Genomic DNA, 21,497 nt, shown 5'->3' with positions numbered 1-21,497 from the left:
TGACCACACATTAGAGGTCAAAAAAATGCTAACAATAGATCATACATTCATCACATTTTGAACACAAAAAAAGGGGAAAGAGACAACAAAAGTGAACCATATAAAAACAATGAACGAGAGGTTCACATTTTAACGATGTTATTTCAAACAAATCGGTTCACACACAAAAGAGCTCAATTTCTCTATGGAACTTTGTCCAAGAAACCAGTTCTTGTTCTTCAATATATTTCTTTGGGTTCTTTAAAGTATTTTTCTAGCTACCTCTGCCAAAAAGGAAGAAAAAGAAAAAAAAAATTACATGATCACAAAGATTTTCTCTTGCTATCTGAGCAATTTGGGTGTTTGGTATCTGCTTAATTTTTCACATGCTGCTTTCTATGGTTGGAGAACACTGTACAGCACAAGAACTTTCTCCTCTAAGAATGGAAATCACCTGGAAAAGATAATTTACCAAGTCATGATATGATTTTATGCTTCAAATAAGGATCATTTCATGGCAAAGATAGGTGTATATATCACCTCGCTCATACAGGGTCGTGAAGATGGCGTAGTCTTTGTGCATTGAGTTGCTGCAGTCATCACCTTGTAAAGTCCATACATGTCCAAATCCTGAGTATCTTCACCCAATAACTCATGGAATGCTCTTTCTAGCAGCAATGGTCTAGCCTGATGATTAAGAGTTTGTTTCAGTTATTTTAGAAAAAGTTTCAAATCTTTTTAGTACTTAAAAACAATTTTTTTGATAAAATTTTTTAATCACTAGAATGGTTAGAAGAGCTTCCTAAAACCATTATCAAACAGATTCAAAACGCTGTGCATTGAGAGAAATGGTAGAAAACCCGGTACCAATCCATGAAATACTAGTGTGTTTACTCACCCACTTGATCAAATTTTTGTCATCCTGTGGTACGTGTCTTCGGCAAAACAGCCTCAAGAGCAGAACTCCAAAGGAGAGGATGTCGGATTTTACTAAAACCGTTGATGGGTTGTCTGAAGGATCCTTATCAGGGCACCTTTTAACACGAAGATTTAACTTTATTATGCCAAATTCATACTTCCATTAAGCAGACTACAAATAAAATATCAGGTAGAAATATGTTATGGTCTATCAGAAAGACAAAGGCAAACCTCTTGTTGGTGAACGGCAATGTTTGTTCAAGAAGCAGCCAGGTTGCTCGCCCAAAGCCAGAGATCTGTTAGAACCACACTGTCAAAGAGAGTTTTTTTTTTTTTTTTGGATATTTTTTCGGGTTTTTTTTTTCCTGAATTTTTACCTGAGGCTTCAAATCATGTCCCAGAATAATGTTGTGGGGCTTCAAGTCGCCATGCGCAATGGGGCCTCGAGGACATTCTTCATGCATATATCTGATACCATTAGCAATTCCAATGGCTATCTCCATTTTATCAAGAAATGTCAAGTCCACTTCTTTTCCCCTCGAGCCTGCACTAATATTAGATTTCATGTTCCCCACCATAATCTTAGCTAGCTATGAATCAATAGAAAGATTTGAATGAGATAAAGTATAATGTATAATTAGGCTATTTGATCCCTTATAGTAAAATTCTTAGTTACTGTTTGATGATAATCTCAGAGAAAGAGATATGCTATAACTCACCATAGAGATAGTTGTCCAATGTTCTTCCTCTAGCGAAAGGGAAAACCAGAACAGTGGTATTCTTACTACTGTGATAACCTCTCAACCCCAGTATATTCTTATGATAAATGTACAAGGCTGCTTTTTTTTCTGCTTCAAGAACGCCACCAGAATCACCCTTGAATCTTTTCACCATAATTTGAGATTGATCATCGGCTACAAACCCGGTATATGTTTCGGAGTTCTCTTTCCTGTTGGTGCTAACCTTGGTCATAAACCCACCTGTGATAGCTGCAACTATTTCCTCGCTCAGATGCAACGGTCTTACTTGCATAAGGTCGCACAATCTTTGTGAAGAGATGTTCGGTGTTTCTAAGTCCTCTATAATTTCACACTCCTCGTATGGCTCAGACATGGTTGGATTTTCTCTTTCTGTGCTCATACTTTCAGGGGCAGACGGAGAAAAAGGTTGAAACTCAGCTCCGACATTTGGTGAGGAACAAAGCTGTGGTTCCTCTTGTGAGGGCAGTTCCTCTGTTAGATCTGAAGGTTCTGGATTGGATATTACTTGATCAACGGCTGAAGTTCCTGATCCATCATTCAGAGCGAGGTATTTAAGAATCATAGCCTCCTCGTCTTCATCCACCAAAGATATATTGCAATCTGTGTCATTCGATCTAGGAATCATGTCTCTAGCAAAGCACCTGCAACAACGAAAAAACTTCTTCATACTTATCTAAAACTAGGAAATTTCTTTTATGGTAATACCTATAAACTCCATAACATTGGGCACATAACTTCTCTTATTTCTTTGCTACTTGTTAGATAAAAAAAAAATGATATTGCATATTCTTTGTATCACTCGCCAGATCGATGAAGTCATAATCATAGAATATTCAATTTAATTATACTTATCCATGAGAGAGAGAGAGAGAGTAACCTATCTATTACAATCCAAGTAGTCTTAGAATTCTTTGCCTGCTCCATTATGATGTCCCTTGGTTGGCAGCCTGCTGAAACCTTCAGCTGAAACTTTACCTGTCAATAAAGGAATCAGTGGGTGCAAGAGGGGTTCAAACCAATCCATCAAATTACATGAAAGTTTCGATGATGCTTCTAAAATTTAGCGGTCCATCTCAAGAGTCTACTGAAGGATTAATCACCATGAAGGGAAGTCAAGAAAATATACAACTCCCATCCATTTGTTTCAATGAAATTCATTTCCATGGAAAAAAATTTGACAGTGAAAGGCATGACACAGGGATTAATGTTCTTCTCTTTGGTGGACAGAAACTGTGGCTAGCTCCACAACATTCGCCAATTCTAGTTACAGAAACAATTTTCTACCCAGAAAACGGATTGAAAACATGATCTGTAATAGCCAATTTCTCAACATAAGAGGGATATATATACATTGATACGGTTTAAGTTATTGGATCCCCAAGCCAAATCATGAGAACAGCAACAAGACTTACTTCACTGCTTTTGCATCTATCATAGAAAGGCCTGAAGATATTCCTGTAATGCTCTTTTCTCTGACTGACTTCTTCGCGGAGGAATTTGATGTTTGAACTATAATCTGTACTGGGTAATATTGGCAGTGCTTCCGTCTTTATATTAGTTAGAATGGCAAGAACCAAAAGCTCATCAGTAGGGCCAACCAAGTCCCGCAAAGCCTTGGCGAGAGGTGCAGTGGAGACCTTGTTTCCCTCTAACGCTACTATCACACTCTGTCTGCTTTCTCCTTCTCCCTCTCTTCTACACAAAACTGATGGCATGGACATGGGGCTCTCACTGGTTGGAACAGCAGATTGATAACTTTTCCCTGATTGCTCTGCCGTTAAGCTGTCATAAGGCTCCGCATATGCTCTTGTATATAAAATGGAGGGCTTTTCCTATGTCTCTACATTGCTTCTTGTTTTCAGCATAGTAGGTAACGATTTCTATCCTAGTGCAACTCGCTGTTTTTCTGTTCTTTTGCACTACCATTCTCCGCTTCACGAGGCATTCATGTACATTCTACATGTTTTTGTTTTCTTCAAAGATGTCAAGAACGTGAAACTCTATGGCACCCAATTACACAAGTCTTTGGCTTCCTTCAAATCTTAGCAGGATTCTCGGGAAAAAAATGACATGTTTTAGAAGATTCATTTAATTTGCCCTTTGAGCTAGGTCAATGGAGCATAGTTTTCATAAAAAGCCAAGAAAATTAGTATGCCGGGAACGGGGGATTTTTATACCATTTCATCATGATCAACTGTATCTAATCTGCGGGATTTAAGAGATGGATGACCATTCCTCGATCCTCTCTCTGTACATTGGATGATGCTGGCCGACAGTATAAGTATATTGGCGTTATGGGCTGTGGCTATTCTTTATGTTTTTCTTGATTAGCTTGATCAAGTGCGATCAACCTTGGCTAAGCTCATTTTAATATTGCGGGTTTTAAATGTCAAATTGGACAAAACCCTCGTACATAAGTGCCTCTCTCGCATCAGTGGAATCGCCAAAAACATGTCTTGTCTACTGAATAAGTACTAGTCTCCAAAATGACCTCGAAAGCCAGGTTCAGTTTGATCCCACATGTTACCATGATATCTAGAAAGCCAAAGATGGTAAAGGGACATCAAACTTTGTGCCTTACGTCCAAACCTCAACCAAAAAACAATTTGCATGCTTGAAGAGAAACACAAGATTAAAGTTTAATTTGTTCAAAAAATATTTGTCAAAAACAGTTTTGAAAATTGTTTTCTTGTATTTTATAAAACAAAAATCTATTTGAGAATTTAATATATCGTTAATATGTTTTCTATATTTTTAAGTATGAGATAACAAAAAAAAAAAATTGAAATAATTTTTTCCTATGGCAACGACAAATGAAAGATCTACTCATACAACAAGTTCATAAGGTATTACCAAGTGAGTCGAAGAAATCCAAATATGTGACAAAAGAAATGTTTGATGAGATGAAGAAGAAGGCTATTATGTTCTTCTAAATCTATCTAACAAGGTAGTACATAATGTGACTTTAATCCATGAAGATATTTAGAACAATTTGAAGTGGTTTTACCGATGAAAAAGTTGTTGACCAAATTATGTGATCAAGGAGTTGCATGTTCCATGCATGCTAGAAAATACGAATCTACTATAACATTTGAATACTTTTTACATATTGCAGTTTACAACCATTACAATTTAGGCAACGGCAAAAGAAAAGTATAAAACAATTTTGTTGTTAATGTCATTACTTCTTTCATCTTATAACAATATGATAACAATCTTATTATATAGGAAATAAATTTGTGATTTTAATTTGGTTATTGGAGTGTTACTATCATATGTGACAAGACATTGACCTAAAAATACTTCACTCATTTATCCCTTTTTTTTTACTTTCACCTTTCTTTTTTCTTTTTTGTTGTTAGATTCTTAAACCTACAAATACTATCGTTGTTGTTGAAGTTAAAGATGAAAGTAATTAATTAGAACCAAATTTGTTAAAGGCGGCTATGTTTGGTTCTCGAAAAATTTGAGGAAAAATGCAAATGAAAGAAAAAGTGAAGGAAAATAAAAAATAGAGTTAAAGATAATAAATTATTTTTATTTGCTACTTCAGACTCATTTTATTTATTTTAATTCGTCAATATAAAGATTAAATAATTTTAAAATGCATAAGTTTCTAACTAATTTTAATTATATTTAATTTTTTTGAAATATTTTATAGGACAATCAAACATAAGAAAATCATTTTCCTTAATTTTTTTTTTCTTTCTTTTGTACTTTCCTAGAATCAAACATAACTTATAGTTTAAAATAACCTCAAATGTTTGAATTATAGATTGCACCTACTACCATATATGCTCTCACAAAGACTTTGTTTGACCCAAATGAATCATGCGATTGTTGAATCATTTTAATGAGCACTGATACAATATATAAGGTTGTCAAAAAAGGAACAATGAAATTTAAAATGTTTAATAGAGTGATTAGAATCCTCATAATTATTAAATACATTATTGAATTGCAAAAAGAATTTGATTTTCCTTAGAGCATTATATGCGTTAGGATATGGTTATCAAAGTAGAGATGGAAAATTGAAAGTAGCCAAAAGAGAAATATTAATTAGTGATCATGAAAAATGAAAAAAATGAATTCACTCTTATATGTGGGCACGATGGAAATCAAGTGATGCATGTATGTTACAAGAGGCAATTTCTCGAATCCAACTGGGCACAAATGTACAACTGTAAGACAAATTCGACCTACAACTTACAAGAAGCTCCAAACCAAGCTTCAATAATCACATTAAAACCTGAGTTATTGTTGATGCTATCCCTTTTTCTTTTTCTTTTTGTGGACTAATGGAGCTTACTCAAAGCACACACACTCCGGTGGTGAGCGGTAAGCTGAGAAACTAAGCGCAAGCTGGTGGGTTCTGCTTGCCGACATAGGACGCATTTGCATGCAAACATGTAGATGAAAAGGGCAAGTTCTCTTTGAAAGTCGCCGGGCCGTTGTAGGTGAAATCGATATCCTCCAGTTGAAGCCCATTACAAGGGACCAGTTCACTGCATACCAAGGACACTGCTACTTTTGAAATCGTTGTCCCCCTTAGGTTCTTGTAAAGAACATCGCTGACCTTCACACGAGATGGCTACACAAATTCAAAGGAAAAGCGGATTGATAGGTGGTTATTCCATCCCTTTTCCATAAAAACTTAGTTTGGTTGATGAGAAAACTGAGGAAACTTTGTTACCTTGCCTGTATGTGAACCATACTTCTGATCTATGAGGATGGGGTTTTTTACACTGTTCATAACTATGTCTTGAAAGATGATGGATGAAGCTTGACTTGGAGGTGATCCAGGCCAGGTTTTGATCCTTGCGCCATTTGTTGTGCCATTCAATGTGCAGTTAGTCACATGAATCCCTACCACATCCTTTTCATTTGGGTACTTTCCAAGGCTCCCAATACTGGTGCAAAGCCAAGAAGGGGGTTAACACCAAAGGGCGCGGAGGCTAATGACATTTCCTTACAGTGCAATTAAGTTCATGTTTGGTGACTATTTTCTAAATCAGTTTTCTATTCACTTCAATACAAGGAAAAAAAGGGGAACTTTTTCTATAATCAGAAAACAAAACACAAAAAACAATTTTTTATTTTTAAAACAAAAAGATAGTATCTGTTTTTTAAAATAGAAAACGAATTTAAGTAAAAAATAGAAAATAAAGTGTTTTTAGTAAGTATGTTTAATTATTTTAACTTGTTTTCATAGTTTATAAGAACTATTTTAAAATGTATTTAATAGAAAATAGATTAAAAACATAATAAGTTTCAAACATTTTTTTTTTGCTTACAAAACATAATGAAACTGTTCTAAAAAATTATCTTCAAAATTGTTTTTAAAAACACTTGGCAAATAGGGTTCAAATTTCTCTCTAGGACAAATTTTACGGGGTCTTACCTGAGGCCATGTCCCGGGCCACAATACACGTTTGTAATGTTAATATTGGTGCTCCCTTGTCCGACTGAGATGCAATCATCGCCAGTTTTAATGGTGAAGTTCGATAGATTCACCAGATCACAACGGCTTAGATGCATGCCGTCAGTGTTTGGACTGTTTCCAGGGGCAGTAATAGTGAGATTGAAAGCAGTAAAGTTATAGGAATTGGTGATAAAGTAGTGGAATGATTTGCTATCGAGGGAGGTGATATCCTGAACCACAGAGTTATTCACCTTGTTGAATTTCAGATTCTGCACAACCAAAAGAAAGCAAGTAATCGGTCAAATGTTGTATGTCCGAGTTCCATTATGGTAATTTGAAGTTTTGAGTTTGTGCTTACAGTTGGAAGCATCTGGCAGTCGGCGTTCTGATGACAATCGTTATACTTCCATGCAAACACACCTTGCCCATCAAAGGTTCCTCCGCCCTTAAGTATCAATTGATTCACGTCTTCAAACATCAACCATTCTGGAGAAGGGTACTCACTCAAATCAGGCTGTGCCAATACGGTTCCTCGAGCCTCAAAAACTATGGGGTTGGGGCTATTGCATGGCCCTTCAAACGTTGCTTGCCCTACCAAGAACTTTCCCTCGGGGATGAGAACCGTCGACGTTCCCCTCCAATGGCATGCTGCAAGCCATGTCTTCATAAAGGCCTGCATGACCGCAACTTTTTTCACTCTCTCGATTTTATATTAAATTGACAATAATTTTAGGAAAAACAAACTCGTAGGCGAAAAAAAAAAAAAGTTATGCATGCGAATGGATGGCGAAAAGGACCAGCGTTGAGGACCTCAACATTATCAGTCTTGCCATCAGCGACGGCGCCATATTTTGTAACGTCAAAAACTGTAGCTCCAGTGTCAGCAAGGAGACGACGGAGATCGTCACGCAGCGGGTCGCCCTGAGCATTGCATGAGATTAAAGCCAAGCCCAAGAGAATGACAGCTTTGGCCACAAATCTTATTGTCATGGCCATTGTGACCTTGATTCTGAACAACAGTCACTTGATTTTTTGCAAGAAAACAATTGAGAGCCAGATCCCTTTAAATTGATCACCCAGTACACCCCTTTAACCTTGTTTTAGTAAACATTAATCCGTATGTAGTGCTCTTGCTGATATAGGAATTGGGGAAGGAAAGGGAATGGGTATGGGTATGGTATACCCTTGACATGAATAGGATCAATTCCAATACAAATAAGAATTTTATCTTTTATAGCTGCTCTCCCCATATTTAGCAATTTCAACATGGGGTGGGATTTTACATGCTATATTCGAACCTCTTTTGTAGCCACCAAATAGCTACCTGAATTTTACTCAAAATAGACATAGTTCCCTATCATTAACTCCTCAAAGCGGCAGGAGACTTAATGAGCTGTGTGTTGGGCCATTGGGCCCTACAGTTCCAGATCCAAGCTTGCCCACTCCAGGTTCGTCCCCACCCTGACCCAAGCCCCTATATCTGGGCCAACTCAACGCAATTAAGGTCGGGCATGAGCCCAGATCTGCTTCAAAGCGCCTGTAAGGACTAACCATAATTAAAGACCACCAAATAATATATGAAAAATGAGATAATCATTGTCATCTTGAAACTTTTGTTGCCTAATCTTTTGTCAAAGTGTTTCTCAAAATGTTGATCTAGTAGGGTCAATGGCTAAACTCATGGTACTCTTCAATCCATTTATTCTACGAGAAATGATTGATCTACAATTACTTTTCAATCCATTCACTTTTTGTTAATAAAAAATTTTGACTTGCACTGTTATCCTTAAGATAACTATAATTATACTTTAATTTCTATCCAAGTTTGTCCCTCCTATGGGCCTTCATTTCCATTCTGTCCCTTATTGTCGTCTGAGTGACTCAACCGTCTTGAGGGTGAATATAAAGGTTGAGTTGAATGGTGAAACATTCAATCGAACGGATAGCCCATTTAGACCCAGGATGGTAAACGGATTATCCTAAACGACTGAACAGTAAGAATGGTGTCTAAATTGTCTCAAAGCATTAATTGTGCACTAAACAAGAACCTTGATTGATGCAGTTGTTACGAGGATAAAATGCCATTATTTAAGATTTATCAAGATGAGAGTCATTATAGGCCGATAATAATTGTCACAGTAATGTATAATCAAGTGCGATTAAAGTACCATTAAAACACCTTAGGAGCGCGTGAATAAAAATAAATAGTCATCCATGTATAGAAGAAAGGTTTGTTATCATATTTCCAAAACAACATTTTCTTACTCAAGTCAACTCTCTCTAACTCAATCTTCATCTTCGGAGGGGCGCATTCGAAAACCCATCTAGACATTCCTTTGTGCAGGACAAACGATTGTAGTCGTCTTGGAAGCTAGCTGGAACTTACTCTCGTCATCTGTGCTCTAACACCTCCCAGTTAATAGTCTTTACCTTATTCTTAAATATACATATACATTTGACTTTTTTTACCCTATTTATCATAAGTACCTTCCATAATCTCCTTTATTATTCTATGACCTCTAATATTACTCAACCTTTTTTACTTTAATTATAATTTATGTAGATAAATATGTCAATTTAATGATTTAAAATAAGGTTAAATTGAGAGTGTTTGATAAAACTTAATACTAATTAATTAATAATTTAAGTTGACTTTAAATTAAATTATATTTAAGTTGTGGATTTAAAACTTATTACTTAATTATTATATTTGATAAAATTAACTTAAAAAGTTTAAATAACAATAAATATCATAGAGTAGTAAAAAAAACGTGGATTTAAGAATAAATTAATTGTTTTTACTTATTACTTAAAATTATTTTTTATTTTAAGTTATATCATTAAGTTATCTTATCAAAACATACTTAATTTACTTAATGATTTAAATTAAATTATTAAATTGTTTTACCAAACATCCATTTAATTTTATCAAATAACATGAATAATTAAAATAGAAATTAAGTAATAAGCTTTAAAATAATAATTTAAATATAATTTAACTTAAATAAGTATTAAGTTTTATAGAAGATTCTTTCACGTTAAAGATAAGGTTGGGAGATACTATTTAAAAAATTGGGTACATATCATGATATCTTAAAGGTCAAAGATAAGGTTGGGCTTGTTCGATATCTACTAAAGGAGCCTGGAAAAGTGCTTTTCCAAAAACTGTGAAATGCATTACTTATTAATATTAATATTTTATTTTATTTTATTTAAAAAAAACTAAAGTTAAAATATTTTTATAATTTATTTTTAAATTATCTGACTACAAAACTAAAAAAATATTTATAAAAAAATGCCACCATCACATATTTATTTACAATTTATATCTTAATCTTGTTTTTTATATCGAATCATATTCATAAAAGATAATTTATTTTTTCAATTTATTAAATTTTTAAAACCCAAAATTCAAAGGCAGAGTGCAAGTGTGCAACCAAACGCACCCAAACTACTCTCCTTTTTTCTTTTTTGCGTAATTTCCGCGGTTCTGGAATCGGTTGCGGTGGCCCCACCTGAACATATAAGCCACGTCATCATTACCGTGTTCGACAACCAGATAGCCAACAAAAACCATCGACGGAGAGAAAAACCAAAACAAAATGAAAAATTGACAGGTGTCTGACGTACGTTGAATTGGACGAGCAGCCGAGCGTGGCTGTGAAGGCATTGGATACTCTCTCCCAGAATCCATCAATTCATCCCCGGTTTTGTTGCCCCAGTTTTCATTTCCCACGTCCCAATCGCATCGTCACCCATTTTTCACAATTCTCAAAGCTCCAAAACAAAACCAATCCAAACACGCCTCTGCCTTCTCTCTTCTCTCTTCTCTCTTCTCTCCTCTCTTTTCTCTTCCCCTTTTTCACCGCTATATATAGGGAGACCTGGAGCATAGACTTGTTCATTTTGTACTGTGCTTGGAATTCTTATTTTTGGATAAGTTTTGTGTACAGTGATGGTGACCCCGAAGTTAGGGAGAAGTCCGAGCATCAGAGATAGAGTGGAAGACACTCTCTCTGCTCACCGCAACGAGCTTGTTGCTCTTCTCTCCAGGTTCTGCTTCCTCATTTTCTTTTTAATTTTTTTGTGTTTGGTTGCTGAGAAGATTGAAGTTGAAGTCTTTGGTTTAGTATCTTAGTTCGATCATATTTTGCCTGGAAATTTGGAAGTGGAAAGGCTTGAAAATTTTAAATATTGTTTGATTTTCTTTTCTTTGTTGGCTGAGGAAATTTACGTTGATGCACTTAGTTTGCTCTTTGAGAGCTTAGGGAGTTCAGAGCTAACCTGGAAACTCGGAAATGGAAGGCTTCAAAATTTTGGCGGTGTTTGATTTTCTTTTGTTTGGTTTGATCGGGAGTTTTAGGGTTTGGTTTATCGATATACCTTTTTTTGTTTGTTTGTTTGAAGGTATGTGGCACAAGGAAATGGGATTTTGCAACCGCATCACTTGATCGATGAGCTCGATAATATTGTAGGCGACGATGTAGGGCGGCAGAAACTCAGTGATGGTCCTTTTGGCCAAATTCTGAAATCTACGCAGGTGAATTTTGTCATCCACCCTGTTTATGAGCAGATTGTTTCTGATTGAAAAGTTCAGGTTCAATGAATATAGCTAAGTGTATGTAGCGGCAACTATAGATTTCCCGTGGGATTTGTTCTGTTAATTTGTTTGAAAGCACTTTTTAAAGTCGATGCCAATCCTTTTTTTCTTTTCCTTGTTTGGCCGCCAGAAAAATACTTACAAAATGCGTGCTCTGTTGACAAGATTTTCCTAGGAAAAGAATTTACAAATTGGAATCTTCCTGTCGCCACTCAGATTCCAACTTGTCTTGATGCTCCACCTTTTCATTTTGTTTCATATGAAAACTCAGCAATCACTTTGAAGAAATTTTTATTTGGCCTCAAAAGTAGTAGGGGAAGGGATCTCAAATTTTTCTTATTTATTTTGCCATGGAATAAAGTATAATAAAAATTAGTTAAAATAAATTCCATCCTTTTATAAAGGAAAATTTTTAAGTTTTATTGAATTCAAATTGGTCACTTATTTTTCTTCCATATCTCTTTAATTTCTCCTTTTTCCTTCTCCTTTTCCTAGTGCATCCTGGATAACTCATGGCTGGAATTGTTTCCATTACTGTTACACCAGTTGGAGAAAAAGGCACAAATCACTGTTGGGATTAAAGTTGTGTTGGTGTCATCTATTTTATTATGTTTATTTTGCTGGCAGGAAGCGATAATTCTACCTCCTTTTGTGGCTATTGCTGTTCGACCAAGGCCTGGTGTTTGGGAATATGTTCGTGTCAATGTCCATGAACTTAGTGTGGATCAGTTGAGTGTTTCTGAATATCTTCGCTTCAAAGAAGAGCTTGTTGATGGGATGTAAGCAATTCCTTTGTTCTCTCCAGTTTTGTTTGACGAGTAGTATTTTACTCCTTTCATTTCAAAATTGTCTATGAGTTGTTTCTAGTTTGATAAGCGTCTGAAGAAATTCATCTTTTTGGGTTTTTGAACTTGTGTTAGGTTCAATGATTATTATGTGCTTGAGCTTGATTTTGAGCCATTCAATGCATCATTTCCTCGCCCCAACCGATCTTCGTCCATTGGCAATGGTGTCCAATTTCTCAACCGTCATCTCTCCTCAATCATGTTCCGTAATAAAGAATCGTTGGAACCATTGCTTGATTTTCTTCGAGTACACAAATATAAAGGACAAGTAAGTTTGGTCTGGGAGTAGCCTTTCTTAAAGTGAAATTTCATTTTAATAACAGGATATGCAGAACTATAACATTTATCATCAATGCAGTCCTTCCCGTAATATCAAATATTATTGCATTTTTTTTAGAGGTAAGTAAAGATTGTATTAAACAAGAGAAAAACCAATAATGTATACACGATGTATACATAGCAACCAAATGGCCAAAAAAAGGCAAGAGGCAATATCAAATATTATTGCATATTTACCATTTTTTTGGGGCTCCAGACTTTCAATTTAGTTTGGCTTTATGTTCTCATATTATGATTTTGATATTTCCCTAATAATGGAATTCTGGAAAAATGAAAAATCAAAATTGTATTGATTTTTTATACTGTGGCATTGTGGAGCTAGATGATTTAATTGTTCTTATGTGCAGGTCATCATGTTGAATGATCGGATACAGAGCATATCCCGGCTGCAGTCCGCTTTGGTTAAGGCAGATGATCATCTTACTAAACTTCCACCAGAGACACCCTTTGGGGAGTTTGAATATGAGTAAGTATTTACCTTTCTATGTTTATTTGTTTCCATGTCTTTCTCTTCTAGGGATTTTACTGGGTGTGTGTAAATATATAGTTACAAGTAAAAGATATATGGACATTAAGTCCTTAGTGCTTGGCATTTACTTTTCCAATGTCACTTTTGTGCAGATTTCAAGGAATGGGTTTCGAGAGAGGTTGGGGTGATACTGCACAGAGGGTTCTGGAGATGATACATCTTCTCTTGGACATTCTTCAGGCTCCTGATCCATCTACCTTAGAGACATTCCTAGGGAGAATACCAATGGTGTTTAATGTTGTCATTTTGTCTCCACATGGTTACTTTGGACAAGCAAATGTTTTAGGTTTACCTGATACTGGTGGACAGGTATTAACATTTTTCCATTGTGGTGAACCAATAATATTCTTAATGCTGCAGTGGATCTTATTTCCATTTTTTCCTGTCTTCATTTGGAGCAGCTTCTCTTGTTCATGCAAGGCTTATGTGACATATATGATAATTAATTTTTATGTATGAGTGTAGGATGGAAGTTATCAACCATGAATGCTAGATGACTTTCTTTATGATACTTCTTTATTTGGTGCACAGGTTGTTTATATACTGGATCAAGTGCGTGCTTTGGAGAATGAAATGTTGCTTAGAATGCAAAAGCAAGGACTAGATGTCACACCAAGAATTCTTATCGTAAGTGTATTTATGCTGCACAATCTTCAACTTATCTAACTGGGCTTATGCAGAGTGCTTTTTTTTACTGTAAATCTACTTGTCTAAGGTGACCCGGTTAATACCTGATGCAAAAGGAACTACATGCAACCAGCGGCTGGAAAGAGTCAGTGGAACAGAACATTCACATATATTGCGTGTTCCTTTCAGAACAGACAAAGGAATTCTTCGTAAGTGGATTTCAAGGTTTGATGTGTGGCCTTATCTGGAGACCTTTGCAGAGGTAAAATTTATTGAACATTTAAAGCTACAGTTGTTGTTATCTTTCTTACGCTATTGAATCAATGCTTCAATTGCCACCAAACCTCTCTTATAAAAGGAAGGGATTTAATCTTCTTTTGATTGATGGTATAGGATCGAATTATCTTATTAGGGGAAATTTTTTTTTTTTTTTTTGAACCACAAAATACAAGTTGTACAGATAAACTGATGAACTTTGTTTTGCGCTTAAAGATGGTGGTCGTCTTAGTATTGTCCCCAGATGACTACATTTTCATGCTAGGACCAATTGGAAAGAGGTTCAAAATACCTTTTAGTTTGTCTGCTGAAACAGTTTTTCCAAAAGAAAAAAGGGAAAAGAAAAGGAAAAAAGAGAAGAAACACATAATCATGGATGCAAAATTGTGGCATTTGCAAACCTCAATGCCAATATATATTTCATTTCCTGTATTGAGCACATTGCATAGTTTGTAGTAGAATCCAGTATTTTTTTTTTTCGGCTATAAATGAGGGCATAAAATCCTTTTTGTAGAGAAATCTGCTGCATATTTATGCCTTTATGAAAAACATTGATAATTCCTAACCTATCAAAAAAAAAAAAAAAAACATGGATAATACCTGGATGATAAAATGCCTCTAGTCTATATAATTAAATATTCCTTTCTGATTGTTTGGAACCATTATGAAGGGGGTTGTGGCATCAAGTTTAAAAGCATGGTATTATATATTTGTAGATGAGAAGTGTATTACCTAAATGCGAGATGAGAAATCATTTCAAGGAGTGTAATGATTTCATTGAAGATATGCTCAATGGTGAGCTTGGTCCCTGGTAACTAAAAATCACGGCAGCATCACATTTAGTAGTTGATAGAATTCTTACACATGAGTATTTTGTTTTTTTATAACAAAAATGTGACTTTCTTTACCCCAAAAAAATAAAAAATAAAATCTCCTGTCAATCTTTTAAATGATTTCTCTCTCCCTCTCTCTCTCACACACACACCAACTGATATTTGAGTTAGCGGAATGATGATGAGTATAGAGCTTTTCGTTGATTCTCTATCTATTATGAGGTTTCAATGACACTTGATTTCTAAATGAAAAGTCAGAGGATTTGAAAGTTCATGTAGTAAAATCTAATCAAATCTTAGTTTGAAACATAATCTATGTCAAGTTTTTAAATAACGATTATAACAGGAGTTAATACATATTAGCACCATTGCTTCAGTACCCTGCTGCTGTCTCTTCCTCTATTCTCCTGTAACAGCCACCACCATTGCACCTGTCTTATCAATTTCCCCGCCTTAACACCATGCAATAGTTACTGTTAATGTGCTTTCTCAAATCTTATTGTGAAATGTTTGTGCATGGCTGTGTATTATGTTCAGGATGCAGCAAGTGAGATTGCCGCTGAATTACAGGGTGTTCCAGAACTGATCATTGGCAACTATAGTGATGGAAATCTCGTCGCATCATTGTTAGCTTCTAAGCTGGGAGTCACACAGGTTAGAATATTCTTTTTTATTATTATGTGAACATGAAGCTCATTTTATTTTCTGAAAATGGAAATTATAAATTTTCTCCTAATTAAATTTTTATACATGCAGTGCACCATTGCACACGCGCTTGAGAAAACAAAGTACCCGGATTCTGATATATATTGGAAAAATTTTGACGATAAATACCACTTCTCATGTCAATTTACTGCTGACCTGATAGCCATGAATAATGCAGATTTTATCATCACTAGCACATACCAAGAGATTGCTGGATCGTAAGTTTCTTCCTTATGCTCTTAGAAATTTATAATGATGTTTATATGGTAGCATGTTATATTTGTCACTTCTTGTAGTATGATTTGAATATCATGATTCAACTGGACCCCATTACCTTTGGATGAAGAGCCATGAGATCATACTTAACTGCAGGCTTCTTATAAAAAAGAATAAAGATAGGGCTTGGTTAGGGTATTGATAAGGTTCAGCTCACATACACTATTTTATAGTAATAGTTTCTTACCAAACATTGAATGAGATAATCCCACTGTCAATGCCATTGTTGATTGGGCTTAATGGTTTTGAGTGTTTTCTTTAACTACAATCGTGTGTCAATTTAAGGCATATCACAATTTAGGTTCCAAGTCAGCAGCATGCATGGTTAGTTGCCCTATAAGAAGGGGAAAAAAAAAAGAAGAGAAAAAGTCTGCAGTGTATGGTTGGATTGTAATATCCAAATTTATGTATATCATTGCCAAAGACAGATGCTTTGTGGTATTACTACTGTAAATGTTCATGGTTATATCAAAACGTCATACATATTATTTTTTTTTCCTTTAGTATCCTCAAAGACATATCCTTCATGCTTTCCTTTGTATTTAACCTCTTGAAGTGGATTGTATGCACCAACTTGGAGTTCTTTAACTGGAACTTGATTGAAGACTTTCCTCATCAAAGAAAAAGTTGTTGACCATATTGATATTGATTGAAACAAAAAATTAGGAGATTAGGAGCTTTCTGATGGATGATTTCTTGTGCCCGTATATTTATGTGCCTGCTCATGTATTTCCAAGGTAGCTTGAATGAATTGAGCATTTTATGTTAATACCATCTGTTCAGTGTGCCTCACCACCTGTAAATAAACCTCTAATATTTAAATCATTGTACAGGCATTATCAGCATGATAGTGTACTTAAGCCAGTGTGATCTATCTCAGTTATATTGGCTTGCTTTTTTACCCTTCCTATCTCAAGGTTTTCAACACTATCAATTAACCACCTATAATGCATTTGGAAATTAAATTAAAAAATAATTGCTTGGGAAACTTCTCAATTTAGCAGATTTTAGTTTTAGTAGCGCTTGTTGCATCAGTTGTGTTTTTTCTTTCAGGAAGAATACCGTTGGTCAGTATGAGAGCCACACTGCTTTCACTCTTCCGGGGCTGTATCGAGTTGTTCATGGCATAGATGTTTTCGATCCGAAGTTCAACATTGTCTCTCCTGGGGCAGATATGTGCATTTACTTTCCATACTCTGATGTTGAAAAAAGACTTACTGCCCTGCATGGTTCAATTGAAAAGCTCTTATATGATCCTGAGCAGAATGAAGAACACATGTGAGTTACTTCTTGATTCTATGTTTCTCCACCTTATGCAGTCCTTCCAATCATCTTATGATCAGCTGTCTGCTCATATAACACGCATTATGTTGAAAATTAAACATGAGATTATCTAGTGGATCACATGGAGGAACAAGTACAATTTAATAAATTCTGACAATGCTTCTTCTTTGTTTATGTCACATCTAGTTCAGAAAATTGTGAGCTGTGTGTTAGGAAACATGTTTCAAGATTCCATATTAGTTGATATCTGAAATGTAATTAGGATTTTGACTTCTACGATAATGATGTTTGCACGTTGTAATGGATTATAAATATGAAGTTGCAAACAATTAGAATTTTCTTTTCAAAATTTGACTCCAAAATTAATGAGTAATGACCGAGTAAGTTAACAATCTGATCTTTCATTTGGAATTACTGCAGTGGTATGCTGAATGATCGGTCAAAGCCCATAATCTTTTCCATGGCAAGGCTTGACCAAGTGAAAAACATTACTGGGCTGGTTGAGTGCTATGCTAAGAATGCCAAACTGAGGGAAATGGCAAATCTGGTTGTGGTAGCTGGTTACAATGATGTGAAGAAGTCAAATGACAGAGAAGAAATTGTAGAAATTGAGAAGATGCATGACCTTATGAAGGAGTACAACTTGCATGGCCAGTTCAGATGGATGTCATCCCAAACAAACCGAGCACGTAATGGTGAACTCTATCGCTACATTGCTGACACAAGGGGTATTTTTGTGCAGGTATGCAGCACTCAAACTCCCTCGTTTCATTTACAACTCAGGCATTATGCTTACTACAATGATGATAACTTAGTCAAGTTGATCTCGAAGTCCTGAGATAATTTCTATCCTATCGGTTCGGTTAAGAAACTAAATATCATAAGTTTGTGATTGATTTATTGAATAATTTTTCTCTTTTCCAATTGCAGCCTGCCTTTTATGAAGCTTTTGGACTTACAGTAGTGGAGGCCATGACTTGTGGCCTTCCTACATTTGCCACTTGCCATGGTGGTCCTGCAGAGATCATTGAAAACGGTGTATCAGGATTCCATATTGATCCATATCACCCTGATCAGGTTGCTACAACCATGGTGGATTTCTTTGAAAAGTGCAAGGAGGATTCAAGTCACTGGAATAAAATCTCGGATGCAGGTCTTCAAAGAATCTATGAAAGGTTTGTTTCTCTTGATGGATTTGATACATGATCTTTATATATGGCTCACTCATACATTCGTAATTGTAGGTATACATGGAAGATTTATTCTGAAAGGCTAATGACGTTGGCTGGGGTTTATGGTTTCTGGAAGTATGTCTCTAAACTTTCGAGGCGTGAGACCCGACGATACCTTGAGATGTTCTACACTCTTAAGTTCCGTGATCTGGTGAGTCCTTCAGCCCTTTATTTCTGTTTTGCTTCTTATGTTCTTAGATCCCAAAATTTGGGAAGACATAGGTTAGGACGAATGGCAGGATGTGTGATAGGGCCACACAGTCCTGGGTTTGATTTCTGTGATTGGTCGCATACCTTGGATTATTTGGTGTTGATTGTGACGGGCACAATCAGCACCCCGAGACTTCAATTCCTGTTGTTGATTGAATGCACTGGATTACCCAGTGCTGGTTGTGATGGGTACAATCTGCACCCGGAGGTTTAGTCTGAAGGGTGCAGTCATGAAAGGTTCCTCACTAATCAAATTGAAAAAAAAAAAGACTTGAACTACTTAGTTAAATGTTTCAAAAGAAAAAATGCCCAGCATTCTCAAAAATGGAATTATGTCTTTTGGTTCTGTAGAAACAAAAATCTTATTGAATTTATTATCTCATACTCTTTCAGGCAAAATCTGTTCCCCTGGCGATCGATGACCAACATTAAGCTGTGAGACACGAACCGGGACTGGCACCATAATGGTAGAATCTGAATAAAGTTATATTTGTGTGAATATGTGTAAAAATTCCTCTTATGGATGCCGTGTATGGGATATATTGAAAATTATCATCACTCTTGTAGTTTTTGGATGATGACGTGTATGGGATATTTGGAAAATCATGGATGACGTGGATATATGAAAACTATTAAATGTTGTGGTTTTATGGCTGACATGTATTGGATATATTCGCAGAATTTCTGTTTACATTGGTCTGAATCTCACCATAATTGTCCTTATCAATGCTCATGCCTCTCTTTTTTCAAATTTTTTATCCCTATGATGTTTGAGCTCTAAGGCCGTGGTTTTAGCAAAAAATGTGTGGTCCTGCTGGAAACTTTTTGTGAAAATAATTTTTATTTATTTATAATTAAAAAAGGTTTTTCAATACAAAATACAGGTTTGATAAATTTCTGTTGGAAAATTAATTTCTTGATAATTTATTTTTAAAAAGATTGTTTTTAAGAATAAATTTGAGGTTGTTTTAATTAATTTTTTTATAGTGTTTTGAATAATAATTGAAAATATAAAAAAAATTAAATTTTTTAATATTGTATGTAAATATGGTTAAAAATTTATTCTTAATATTTCAATTCTTAAATAAAATTTTATTTTTACAAATAATTTATAATTATTTTTAATAACCATTTTTAGGATTTTTTTTTTTTATAAAGGGGAATCATGTCATTATGCATTATTAAAAAAAATATTTTTTAAAATTTTGACTTATCATTTTCAAAGAATATGTGTTTTGAGAAAATAACACTTGGAAACTTACCCTCAAATGCTTTTCTCTTACCTCCCATCAACTACCACTTTTTTTAGTTTACCTTTTTCTTTTTAAAAAAAAAAAACTATTTTGACAAGATAAATGAGCTATCATTACTATTATTATTATTTTTTTTAAAAAAAAAAACTTTGACACATGGCAATCACCATACCACATGAATTTTTATTTTTATTTTTCTCCTCTTCTATAATATCTTCATCTTTTTTTGCTTTTGTTTTTTAAAATATGATAGCGTGATAAAATCTTTTCAATTTCAATTTTTTTAATATTTCATATTTATATATTTATTAATTTTAATTATTTATTAACATTTTTAAACATAAAATAATAATATATAATAAAGAAATACATGATAAACAAATTTAGAGATTTAAAATATAAAATTTTCTATATTCCTGTTAAATAAATATTTATTTATTTTATAAATCTTATTATATTATCATATTATTAATAATTATTTATCATATATTATTATTATTTTTATTATAGGTTTAAAGTCTTTAAATAAATAAAATCAATAATTATTTTCTAGGTAAAATGAAGAAAAATAGAAAAATACGTGAATGTTTATTAGTCACACAAGCAATTGGCATCTTTTGACTTGTCATTTTAAAATTAAAAATAATAAAAATAAATAAATAAATAAATAAATTGTGTGAGAAGGAGAAAAGACTAAAGAAAAATTTTGGATGCATGTTTATTGTATTACTTTTTAAAAATTCTATATTTTATAAGTAAGGTAAACTATGCCACAGAGAGTTATTGTAATTTAGAAAATAATTTTTATGTTTAAAATAGTTATGAGAAAATAAGGGAAACAACAAAGGGTATCCTATTAAAAAATATATATTTTTTATGCATAAGAAAAAAAATATTATTTTTATTTATCAAATGCGTTTTTCATGGTTTTTGGTTTATAGAAGATGAAAAATTATTTTTAAAAACAGTTGGTTAGACGTGATTACTGGTTTGATTGCTATGAGCCGGATAAGGATCGTGTGGGTAGGGCCATTGGCTCATGAAAAGAAGTCCCCAAAATAATAGAATATCTTTTGGACCTTTTTCACAGAGAAGAGTGGGAATGTCTTTTGGTCCCTTAAGTTCTATCTCTCCCACGTTATATTTTGGGGCCTCGGTTTCTCACTGGTCACAATCTTGAGCCCCCCACTCTCCTCCTTTCCTTTTCAAAATGGCACACTCCACACCCCTACTTCTGAGTTCTGACACACCTTACCAGCTTTTTTGACCACATGACCCACATTCCCCGACGCCCTCACATGATGAAAAAATCTTCCTTCCTTCCCCTTCCCCCATCTCTCAACGGTCAAATACCAACGGTTAAAATATTCAGTTTTCACATTGTTATTTGTTATTTTTGGCTATCACT

General features: G+C 34.6%; 3 protein-coding genes across 3 annotated transcripts; 1 reads left to right on the top strand and 2 right to left on the bottom strand.

Moving 5' to 3' along the window:
- Positions 1–361: 361 nt before the first annotated feature.
- LOC100248688 (probable receptor-like serine/threonine-protein kinase At5g57670) lies at positions 362–3,379 on the bottom strand. The gene is made up of 8 exons (XM_010654224.1): positions 3,071–3,379; positions 2,536–2,633; positions 1,663–2,299; positions 1,275–1,487; positions 1,129–1,193; positions 878–1,013; positions 520–666; positions 362–433 (listed from the first exon to the last, which is right to left on the bottom strand). Exons 1-8 carry the CDS (start codon positions 3,377–3,379, stop codon positions 362–364), a joined length of 1,677 nt encoding a protein of 558 aa, XP_010652526.1.
- A 2,630-nt stretch (positions 3,380–6,009) lies between these two features.
- On the bottom strand, positions 6,010–8,076 carry LOC100253785 (exopolygalacturonase). Its single transcript, XM_059738805.1, has 5 exons — positions 7,878–8,076; positions 7,439–7,728; positions 7,060–7,349; positions 6,352–6,568; positions 6,010–6,249 (listed from the first exon to the last, which is right to left on the bottom strand). The coding sequence occupies exons 1-5, from the start codon at positions 8,074–8,076 to the stop codon at positions 6,010–6,012; spliced, it is 1,236 nt and encodes a 411-aa protein (XP_059594788.1).
- A 2,452-nt stretch (positions 8,077–10,528) lies between these two features.
- Positions 10,529–19,486, top strand: LOC100267606 (sucrose synthase 2). Its single transcript, XM_002271860.4, has 15 exons — positions 10,529–11,133; positions 11,488–11,620; positions 12,308–12,459; positions 12,601–12,793; positions 13,212–13,330; positions 13,486–13,702; positions 13,925–14,020; positions 14,109–14,282; positions 15,667–15,783; positions 15,886–16,052; positions 17,164–17,388; positions 17,815–18,136; positions 18,325–18,569; positions 18,639–18,777; positions 19,230–19,486. The coding sequence occupies exons 1-15, from the start codon at positions 11,036–11,038 to the stop codon at positions 19,266–19,268; spliced, it is 2,436 nt and encodes an 811-aa protein (XP_002271896.1). The 5' UTR covers positions 10,529–11,035; the 3' UTR covers positions 19,269–19,486.
- The last annotated feature ends 2,011 nt before the right edge of the window (positions 19,487–21,497 follow it).

This window comes from Vitis vinifera, chromosome 7, assembly GCF_030704535.1.
Source record: "Vitis vinifera cultivar Pinot Noir 40024 chromosome 7, ASM3070453v1".
Classification (NCBI taxonomy): Eukaryota; Viridiplantae; Streptophyta; class Magnoliopsida; order Vitales; family Vitaceae; genus Vitis; species Vitis vinifera.
The sequence above is the reverse complement of the archived record's forward strand: the minus strand, read 5'-3'. Positions and strand labels throughout refer to the sequence as shown.